General features: G+C 51.1%; 1 protein-coding gene across 1 annotated transcript in view; it reads right to left on the bottom strand.

The window, feature by feature from the left end:
• Positions 1–11342, bottom strand: part of EPS8L1 (EPS8 like 1) — a 41655-nt gene that overhangs the window by 19244 nt on the left and 11069 nt on the right. The window contains exons 5-9 of the mRNA XM_015429169.1: positions 9500–9661; positions 9217–9366; positions 8733–8815; positions 5589–5731; positions 2927–2983 (exon numbers count right to left, since the gene is read on the bottom strand). Of these exons, the coding sequence (XP_015284655.1) occupies positions 2927–2983; positions 5589–5731; positions 8733–8815; positions 9217–9366; positions 9500–9661 (595 nt within the window). The remainder of the gene's footprint in view (positions 1–2926; positions 2984–5588; positions 5732–8732; positions 8816–9216; positions 9367–9499; positions 9662–11342) is intronic.

The following is an 11342-nucleotide window of genomic DNA, read 5'->3' as shown; positions in this document are numbered from 1 at the left end:
CTGGCAGAAGCAGAGAGAGAGAGGGAGAGAAAATGATGACAAAAATATAGCACCGTCTGGACAGTGCAGAAGGAATGACCCATACAAGGACCAACATAACACAGATGGCTAAAAATTGAACAGGTAGAGCTCATGCTCTCCACCAGCCCCCCCAATTGTGGGGGTTGATTTGTCACTGCTAAATTAGGAAAGGAACATTTCACATCAGCAACACATAAAAAGTCTTTCTTGTTGACTTCTTCTCCTACCCAGGATCAATGAGGGCAAGTAACAAGATAGCCAGGGCTATTTTGGGGCAGGAACGCACAGGAACGGAGTTCCGGCTGGCTCCTGAGTTCGCCACGCCCAGCAGGAACTCATTAGTATAATAGGCCACACCCAACTCATTAGGACTGGCTACATTAGGGGTGTGTGGCCTAACATGCAAAGGAGTTCCTGCTACAAAGAAAGGCTCTGGGTGTTGACAACAAACGAGGTTAACAGAATAACAAGCAAAAGGTGGGTGTGGCTGGATAACCACACTTCTGGTAACGTGGGTGTGTGACCTAATGTGCTAATGAGCAGTGCTGTCAGGGTGTGGCCTAATATGCTAATGAGTTTCTGCTGTTGGGTGTGGCCTATTATGCTAATGGATGGCGTCCCCCCGCATCCCCCCCCAAATGACCCCTGGTCTTGACCAATGCTCCCTCTAAGCTGTGGAGTCTTGTGAGCAGAAATTCTACTTTGTGAGCCACTAGCATTAAAGTGGTGAGTGAGCAATTTGGCTGCTGCATAAATTAGTCTGCTCCGGAGCCATCCTTCCTGAGCTAAGACAGAAATGTGTGAGCCGGAGGCTAAAAAACTGTGAGCTAGCTCACACTAACTCACCTTAGAGGGAACACTGGTCTTGACCTAAAACACCCTCCCCTCCCACAGACCCGTGTGGTGTAGTGATGAGAGTGTCAGACTAGGCTGGTGTGGGTGTTCCAGGTCTGAATCCCCACACTCTGCCATGGAAGCTCACTGGGTGACCTCGAGCCAGTCACACTCTCTCAGCCTAACCTACCTCACAGGGAGAGAGTTTCAGAGGGCAGCCATGCTGGTCTCCAGTAAAAGTTAGATTTGAGTCCAGTTGCATCTTAGAGACCAGCAAGCGTTTCCGCGCACAAGCTTTCAAGAGTCAAAGGGAAGACGACCTCACTGGGTTGTTCTCAGCATAAAATGGAGGCTAGGGTTGCCAGCTCTGGGTTGGGAAATACCTGGAGTCTTTGGGGGTGGAGCCAGAGGAAAGTGGGTGACCTTGGACCAGTCACAGTTCCTGTCAGAGCTCTCTCTCAGCCCCACCTGCCTCACAAGGTGCCTGTTGTGGGGAGGGGAGGGGAAGGGAAGACTATTGTAAGCCACTGCCTCTGAGACTCCGGGTAGTAAAGAGGGCTATTTTTGGGCAGGAACGCACAGGAACGGAGTTCCGGCTGGCTCCCAAGTTGGCCACACCCAGCAGGAACTCATTAGCATAATAGGCCACACCCAACAGCAGAAACTCATTAGGACTGGCTACATTAGGGGTGTGTGGCCTAACATGCAAAGGAGTTCCTGCTAAAAAAAAAAGGCCCTGGGTTTTGACAACAAACAAGGAAAACAGAATAACAAGCAAAATGCCCATACAATATCCCCGAAAGATGGTCATCCAGCCTCCGCTTGAAAATGTCCAGCGAAGGAACAAACATCACCACCACCACCACCTCCACCACCTCCTCCTCCTCCTCCTCCTCTTCTTCTTCTTCCCCTCCTCCATTTTATACTCTCAACCACCCCCACCACCCTATGAGGCACATTAGGCGAGGAGAGGGTGACTGACCCAAGGTCACCCAGGAAACGTCTGAGGCAGAGTGGGGATTCGAATCTCTCAGATCGTGGTCTAATCATTCAGTCTAACCATTACCCCATGCTGGCTCTCAAACTTGGGATTTCATACTTGTTCTGCCTGACAGGATTGCTGTGAGCATAAAAACTGGGAGTGGGGGCGGGGAATCCCATGTACACCACCCTTAGCAAGGAGAGGCAGACCACCGGTACTCTGCACGTGGCCTGCCACTCATGGGCAGCAGGAGATGGTTTGTGTGAAGGTTTCCCATCTCCAGGGACTCATTAGCATAACTCATTAGCATATGCCACACACCCTGACATCACCGGAAGTGTGTCCTCCCCACAGCCGGCGGCGACCTCCAGCGGGCACCAGCAGGGAGCTCCAGGCCCCGCCCTCCCGCACCTCACCCGGGGGGGGATGGCGTCCCCCCGCGTCCCCCCCTCAAATGACCCCTGCCTGCCACTCATGGGAAGCAGGAGATGGTTTGTGTGAAGGTTTCCCATCTCCGGGATGGGAAATAACTGGAGATTTGGGGGGTAGAGTTTGAGGAGGGCAGGGTTTGGGGAGGGGAAGGACCTCGATGGGTTATAGTGCCACAGAGTCCACCTTCCAAAGCGGCCATTTTCTCTAGACGAACTGATCTCTGTCACCTGGAGATCAGATGCCATCCCAGGAGATCTCCAGCCACCACCCGGAGGTTGGCAACCTTATTCGTGTGCTACATGAACAGAATGCCCTGCAGCTTCCAAGAAGTAGCTTACCAGGCCGCATTCAAATATTTCCCAGGAAAAAAACGTAGCGTTCAATATGTTAAAACGACCCATGACATGTGAGTCTTATTTTTAGATTCCAGAAATGCCACAGTGCCCAGACTTTGCTTTTAACATCTGCGCAGCAGGGAGAAAATCAACAGGTACGGCTTTCCCTAACACTAGTCTGCCGCTTGGTGAAGAGCTGCATCTGTGTGCAAACGTGGATCCGAGGCAGATCTGTAAATCCTACCTCCACGGCAACCCCTCCCACTTTCTGCAAATCTAATCGCTCTCTTCTGAGTTTGCAAGTCACACCTTTCCAGCTAACTCACCATGTCTTGCTCAGTACGGACGAAGGCCAGGTCAGACTGGGCTGGCGGAAGGCCTGGAAGCAGAAAGAGCAAGAGGTTAGATTAGGGCAGGGCTGCCAGCCTAGAGCCCAGAGGCCACGTCTGGGTCCTTAACAGCCTCTTTTCCAGCCTTCTGGAATAAGCCCTTTAAGTCAGTGAGATAAATTCTGCAAATAGAAATACAAAAAGACCCTGGTGTAGCTCTTTTGAACCTGAGGCCCAAAGGGATTTCAGTGAATAAGATGCATTTAATGGGAAACGTCTTTGCTGCCGCACGGAGACAGGACAAAGCACCAGATATCGAGAAATGGCTGAGGAAAGGGTGGAATATCACATTAACGGGGAAGAGATCTGCATAAAGGAAGTTCTGGGGAGGAGATGTATATACACAAAATAGGTTTGCACAAATTTGGACTTTGTGGAAGAGTAAGAAATCAGAGGACGGCGGAAGACAGGAAGGCCTGGCGTGATCTGGTCCATGGGGGTCGCAAAGAGTCGGACTCGACTGTGCGACTGAACAACAACAAAGAAGTCTAAAGGATCGGTTAAAAAAGAAATGCTGAACCTTGTTTTGGCAGTAAATTTTTATCTCGTGGATATAACATTATATATTTTGTGTTACTTAGTGTTATGTATTCGAGATTATAAAATTTTGAAAAACCTCTCAGCTGAGAAAGAGCGGGGTGGGGGCTCTTTCCTGGCCCACTCCTCCTCCCAGTCATCCTCATTCAATTTGTCATTCATAAATGTGCCTGAAATATACTAGGTGCTGTACAGGAATAGAATGAACAGACTCCTGCCCACAGGCTCACCCAAAAATATTAAAAAGGGATCTTTAAATAAACCCAAACCCTGGAAACAAGAGGAAAGGGGGAGTGAAAACCTGGCATTGTTGGGGTGAGAATAAAAGAAACCAAGAATTAAAAGAATTAAAGCTACCAGCAGCCCTGCACAGATTAGACCAAAGGTCCAATTAAGCCCGGGGTCCTGTTTCCTACAGTGGCTAACCGGATGCCCTTGGTGACGTGTGGCACTCTAAGGACTAGACAGAAGGCCATCAGATCACAGCTGACTCATGGAGACCCCACAGGGATTTCAAGGCAAGAGATGAACAGAGGTGATTTGCCATTGCCTGCCTTTGCATATCATCCCTGGACTGCCTTGGTCAGGGCTATTTTTGGGCAGGAACGCACAGGAACGGAGTTCTGGCTGGCTCCCAAGTTGGCCACGCCCAGCAGGAACTCATTAGCATAATAGGCCACACCCAACAGCAGGAACTCATTAGGATTGGCTACATTAGGGGTGTGTGGCCTAACATGCAAAGGAGTTCCTGCTACAAAAAAAGGCCCTGGGTTTTGACAACAAACAAGGTAAACAGAATAACAAGCAAAAGGTGGGTGTGGCTGGATGACCACACTTCTGGTAACATGGGGGTGCGGCCTAATGTGCTAATGAGCTGTGCTGTCAGGGGTGTGGCCCAATATGCTAACGAGTTCCTGCTGTTGGGTGTGGCCTATTATGCTAATGAGTTCCTGCTGGGCTTTTTCTACAAAAAGAGCCCTGCCTTGGTTGTCCCCCATTCCAGTACTAGCCAGGGCCGACCATGCTTAGGTTCCAAGATCAGGCTAACCTAACACATTTTTGTCTTCGCATAAGCTTTTATGTCCCTGGGCAGCCGACAGGCAATGGCCACCTTCTGCTCTGGCACCTCCAAAAATGCCACTGAGAAGCACATTGTCTCTGAGGCATGGAGGTTCCATTTAACTATCTTGGCTCATAGCTGTTGGCCTGTGTCCCTCCATGAGTCGGGCGCTCCGGGCATGGAACTCCCGGTGCACATCTGGCTTAGCCCCCTGGACATACAGAGAGGCACAGAAGCAGGGCCGGCTCGAGGTGTTTCTGCGCCCTAGGCGAGGCTGCCTTATGGCGCAGATGCCAACCTCCCGGTGGGCCCTGGAGACCTGGAGACCTCTGGAGCCAGCCACCCTTTTGTTGCTGCCACCACCGCCTCCCCCCCCCACCGCTGCCACCACCAAAGGGGGGAGGAGGGGGGAGGCACAGCTTGGTGCCCCATCCAGGACCCGGCGCTCTAGGCGAATGCCTAGTTCGCCTAGTGGGTGAGCCGGCCCTGCACAGAAGGGCCAGCCCCAGTGAAAAGGTGCCTACTCCCCTATGTGTGAATATAGAACAGGCTGTAACAAAAAGATCCACAATCAGAATTTAAAAACCCAACCTCCCCCAAACGAGTTAGCAGCCCAGAATGAACAAGAGGTTTTAGCCCCGTCCTTCCGTGACGCTTTCATAATTTAAATAGCCCCCCTGAAGTTGCAATTAGCTTTGCATTGATGGGGACAGAAATCATGGGTACCTTCCCTTTGCCCTAAACAGAATTAATTGCGGCTTCAAAGTGGGCTATTTAAACCATGGAAGAGTTAATCCTCCTCGCGCCTGGCAACTCTTCCCCAATCCTTTAAAAAAACAAAAAACCTCAGAAGACCTTAACTGTGGCTCTGTTACCTGTCTCATCCCGTCCATTTGGGCCTGACTTTCTTATCTTTATCTATACCCCCTTTTCCTCCTTGGCGGGGACCCTCCACAACCTAAGCAGGACTGGGAGCCAACCGGGCCCCGGGCTCTCACCGCTTGCAGGCTGTTGGTCAGCTGGATCCGGGACAGCGGCCAGGGGGGTGATGACTTTCGTCCGGGAAGGTACCCGCTTGAGGGGCTGAATCTCAGCATATAGAGCCTCTTTGGGCTGGTTGACCAGCCAGTTCTGGGCAGCCCTGGAAAGGAGAAACAAAAGGACAGCAGCTGAGGCAAAAGGGATGGAGAGATGGACCCACCCAGCCGCTCTCTTGTGATGTAGGGTTGCCAACTCCGGGTTCAGAAATACCTGGAGATTTGAGGACGGAACCTGGGAGAGTAGGGTTTAGGGAGGGGAGGAACCTCGATAGGGTATAAAATGCTATAGAGTTCACCTTCCAAAGCAGTCATTTACTCAAGGAGTAGTGGGATAAATGTTTTCAATAAATAAGTAATAAACGAGTGCTCTATGTCGTCTGGAAATCAGTTATAATTCTGGGAGAATTATACACATTACTAACTAAAAGCAGAACCTACACACAAACCAACCCCTACTTGGATGTCGGCAGCCCCAGGCCTATTCTAGACCTCAGTAACGCTGGCTGTAGCCCTCTACTCCTCGCTGTTCTCTAGGGTTGCAGGCTGGGAAATTCCTGGTGATTTGGGGCTGCACCCTGGGGAGGGTTGTGTTTGGGGAGGCGAGGAACCTCACCAGGGATCACGTGAGGCCACACAGCCCACCCTCCAAAGCAGCACTGGTGCTGTATTAAGCCGGATGTAAACATCGGTTTCAAGGTCTGCAGGGCAAAGCACACCTCAAGACAGACTGAACAAGCAGAGAAAAAACTGTTTTGACGGGCGCGGGACCTCGATAAAGGACCAAACACAGGTGTGGAGCTGACCCGTCGGAGCCACGGCCGTTTATCAGGTACTTGGAATAATTTACGTCAAAGGAGGACTGCGTTAAGCCGCTTTGAGCGAGCTGTATGATACAGAGGAACTTTGCACGCACTGACGCTGTATTAAGCCGGATGTAAACATGCGATTTCAAGGTCTGCAGGGCAAAGCACTCCTCAAGACAGACAGAAACAAGCAGAGAAAAAACTGTTTTGACTGCCGCGGGGCCTTGATAAAGGATCAAACACAGGTGTGGAGCTGACCCGTCTGAGCCACGGCCGTTTATCAGGTATTTGGAATAATTTACGTCAAAGAAGGACTGCAAGGATGGCTCCAGAGCCAACTGATTTATGCAGGAGCCAAATTGCTCGCTCACAGCTTGAATGCCAGTCACTCAACCAAGTAGGATATTTGCTCACAAGGCTCCACAGCTTAGAGAGAGAGGATTGGTTAACCCCCCCTGTGTTTTATATTATCATTCAGATATTTTCTGCTGTCTGGTCTGTTTGTGGCCCTGTTCTCTAGATTTAAGTATCCTCTCCACAGATGGGGCCATGTTGAGAATTAGATATATTGATTAGACCCAGGAGCGGCCAGTTTCGTCCCGGTCCGTTTACATCCTGGCCAGTGTTCCCTCTGGTGAGTGAGTGTGAGCTAGCTCACAGGTTTTTTTAGCCTCTGGCTCATGCAACTTTGCCTTCACTCAGGAAGGAGGGCTCCATTCACGTCCTCCCTTCCAGCTGCTTCACTTCCTTCAGCTGGGCTCTCTGGTCTCAGCTTTCTGCTTCGCTCCGTCCCTTAAGTCTCTGGGGAGTGGAGTCTGTGATCATCCCAGTGAAATACGATTAGGGCCAAAGATGCTTGGGACTGTCAGCGTGAGAGATTTGGGTGGGGGCAGCAGATTTAACCCTTTTTTTGCTGCCTGGAAGGAAACAGGTTTAGCCTCTGGAAGGTCACAACTTAGCCGAAGATTTAGAGATCCAGAGAGGTTTCCAGCCGGGGGAGGGGCGGATTTAACACTTTAGGCTGCCCAGAAGGAATCTGGCTTTGTTTCTAGAAGGTCACAACCAGTGTTCCCTCTAAGCTGTGGAGTCTTGTGAGCAAAAATTCTACTTTGTGAGCTACTGGCATTAACGCTGTGAGCAAGCCATTTGGCTACTGCATAAATTAGTTTGCTCTGGAGCCCTCCTTCCTGAGCAGAGACAACAATGTGTGAGCCGGAGGCTAAAAAACTGTGAGCTAGCTCACACTATCTCAGCTTAGGTTGGCAACCCTATAAGCAGCTTCTGAAATAAGGGATTTTTGGCAGAGAAACTGCAGAGGAGGGGATGTTTAACCGCTTCCCTGCCTGTTGCAAAGTCATCCCCAGGGCTCTTCCACCCAGCACGAGGTAACACCCTAGAATCTGGAAGTCTACGGGGAGGGGGGGGGACCATGCCCAGGAGTGGGTGGGGCCTACAGCGAGAAAGTGATGTGTGGTTATGCATTCCTCAGGGTTGCCAGGTGGGGGGGCTGCAGATCTCCTGGAATTGCAGCTCATCTCCAGACGACAGAGATAATTTCCCCTGGATTTTGTCCAGGGGAGCTGATCTCTGTCAGCTGGAAATCAGTTGTAAAAGCGGGAGATCCCCAGGCCCCACCTGGAGGTTGGCAACCCTATTCTCCAGGAATTTCCCAACCTGGACTTGGCAACCCTATGCCATTGTTTCTTCCCAAAGCTCTTCTTCTTTAGGAAAAGCAACAGTTAAAAATAGCAATTCTTAACTGAGGCCTAGTTGTCCCCAGATAGGAAAAAGGTTAAGCCTTTCTCATTCTTAACGAGATGTACAACTCATGGTGGGAATTCAGAACTTGGAGGGGGACACTGAAGTCTCTCACGACCCTGGTATTCCTTGGAGGTCTCCCATCCAAATATGGGCCAGGGGAGCAACAGTTAAAAATAGCAATTCTTAACTGAGGCCTAGTTGTCCCCAGATAGGAAAAAGGTTAAGCCTTTCTCATTCTTCACGAGATGTACAACTCTTGGTGGGAATTCAGAACTTGGAGGGGGACACTGAAGTCTCTCACGACCCTGGTATTCCTTGGAGGTCTCCCATCCAAATATCGGCCAGGGGCCAACCTTCCTTAGCTTCTAAGATCTGACGAAATCAGGCTAGCCGGGTCGGGGTGCAGTAGTGGATTATAGGCTAAGAACCATCGTGTTGGCCTCCAAATAACCACATATGCAGCTAAGTCCCCCAAAGTGACTTCATTTCCCCCTTTTCCCATCCCTTTGGTTGTGCTGACACATGGCTCTCTGTTCACCTGAGTGCCTCTTTCCTCTGGGCATTACCCCCAGACTTGAAGTCCAACAGAGCACTGTGAACATCCTGCTGGATCAATTCAGCCTGGAGAGGAGAGAGGAAAGAGCTGGTCAAAAGACTGAAGAGGGGAAGCGGAATCACCCTTGAAACTCAAAGCAGACTTTAAGTCAAATTCCTGATGCTAACAGAGGATCGAACCCACTGGGCGATCCCATCAACGTTCGTGGCAGATTAGCAAGGTGCAGCTTTTAGGCTCACAAATGGCTAGCGGCCATGGCAGTGAAACAGAACCTCCACGCCCAGAAGCAGTATACCCCTAAACACCTATCATTGGAGGGCTATGATAGGAGGGAAAGCTTTGCCCTCTGCTGTAGCTTATGAGACTTTGGGAAACGCCTTATTGGCCACACTGGGAAACTAAACACTGAACCCGCTGGACCTTTGGTCTGATCCAGTAGAACCCTTGCTGTCCTTAATTTTCTTACCCCAACGTGGTCGCACTCAAAGAAGTGGACATCTGGCTTGAGCTGGTCAGGCTCCTGGCACACCAGCAGGAGCAGGGATCGGGCCCGGGTCTCGGGGTGGACAGCCTCGCAACGAACCACAGCAGCCAACCCATAGTTCTCCAGCTCCTCCTACAAGGGGGGGACAAAGTCACCAAGTGCCACGCCAGAAAGCCTATTTGGTACCGGAACACAGGAGGCTCCCATCAGCCCCTTCTTGATCCCCGCAGTTGTCCTACGACGCTTCCCTTGGTTGCCGTTTTACCTTTGAGTTTATGTCAAGGAGTTTGACGGCTGATCCGTTGACCTGAAGTAGCATCTCCTGAACCCAGATCTTCCCTTGGGCATCCATGACAGACAGTTTCCTTACAGCATCCTCCACAGTTCCTAAATCATCTTCTTCCCCAATGGAGAAAGTCACGAGGTGCTGGGAGGACACAGATGGAAGAGAGAGATGGGCAGACCGTGCCTAGGACAGAGGTCCTTTGCTCCTTTCGCTGCCCTTCGAACTGAGAATCCTGGGGGGATGGCGGACCACCTTCTTGGAAAGGCATGTTCTCCCACCATTAGCTCTTCCAATGCAAGAGAGCTGGGGTGTGTGTGTTGTACGCCATTTGCACGTAGCCTAGCACATGCATGTAGCATGCACATAAATTGAGGTGTTCTAGAGCCAGTATAGTGTAGTGATTATAGCAGGGCTTTTTTGTAGAAAAAGCCCAGCAGGAACCTATTAGCATATTAGGCCACACCCCTGCCTACCCTTGGCTTGCCCGGGTGCCCCGTGGCTGCGAGAAGCCTGGGCAAGTCGGCCCTTCAACAGGCTGGGGAAGGCACGGGGAGGCATTTAAATGCCTCCCCGATCCTTCCAGCCCCCCCTGGCCCGCCCCCCTTGGAGTCACGGGGGGGGGTTGCTCTCCAGGCCTTCCCTCTGTGGGCGCAGAGGTTTTGGCTGTAGTGGGCGTGGCCAACTCTGAAGCCAGCCAGAACTCCGTTCCTGTGCGTTCCTGCCCAAAAATAGCCCTGGGTTATAGCATCAGACTAGGATCTGGGACATCCTGGTTTTAATCCCCACTCTACCATAGAAGCTGGCTGGGTGACCATGGACTGGTCAATTTAATCTGCCTCATGGGGTGTTTGTTGTAAGGATAAAATGGAGGAAGGGAGAGCAATGCTATAATCTGCTTTGGGTCCCTGTTGGAGAGAGAATTGGGGCACGCATCAAAGTCTGCACAATGTGCAGGGGTTTCCTTGTCCGAGGGAGGTTCTTTCTACGTGTCTCTGCAGATAATATTATGTTCCCCGACAACTGAGGATCTCTGCATTGTAGCCCTTCAGGCTCATAGATGAGAAATGCAATCCTGGCAAGTAGGGTTGTCAACTCCAGGTTAGGAAATCCCTCGAGATTTGGGGGTGATGCCTGGAGAGGGCAGAGTCTGAGGAGGGAAGGAACCTCAGTGGGGGTACAATGCCATCTGGGTTATAGCATCAGACTAGGATCTGGGACATCCTGGTTTTAATCCCCACTCTACCATAGAAGCTGGCTGGGTGACCATGGACTGGTCAATTTAATCTGCCTCATGGGGTGTTTGTTGTAAGGATAAAATGGAGGAAGGGAGAGCAATGCTATAATCTGCTTTGGGTCCCTGTTGGAGAGAGAATTGGGGCACGCATCAAAGTCTGCACAATGTGCAGGGGTTTCCTTGTCCGAGGGAGGTTCTTTCTACGTGTCTCTGCAGATAATATTATGTTCCCCGACAACTGAGGATCTCTGCATTGTAGCCCTTCAGGCTCATAGATGAGAAATGCAATCCTGGCAAGTAGGGTTGTCAACTCCAGGTTAGGAAATCCCTCGAGATTTGGGGGTGATGCCTGGAGAGGGCAGAGTCTGAGGAGGGAAGGAACCTCAGTGGGGGTACAATGCCATAGAGCAGGGGTGTCAAATATGTGGCCCGGGGGCCAGATCAGGCCCCCGTAGGGCTTCTATCAGGCCTGCAGGGGAACTGGCTGTCTTCTGCTTCTTCTTCCAGTTCCGCTGCTGCTGCGTCATCGTAGGTTTGCAGCTTACAGATACACACCTAAACAGCATACTCAAGATTGCAACAGCACAG

The sequence above is a fragment of the Gekko japonicus genome, unplaced genomic scaffold, assembly GCF_001447785.1.
Source record: "Gekko japonicus isolate JY-2015 unplaced genomic scaffold, Gekko_japonicus_V1.1 scaffold2783, whole genome shotgun sequence".
NCBI classification, from domain to species: Eukaryota; Metazoa; Chordata; class Lepidosauria; order Squamata; family Gekkonidae; genus Gekko; species Gekko japonicus.
The sequence above is the reverse complement of the archived record's forward strand: the minus strand, read 5'-3'. Positions and strand labels throughout refer to the sequence as shown.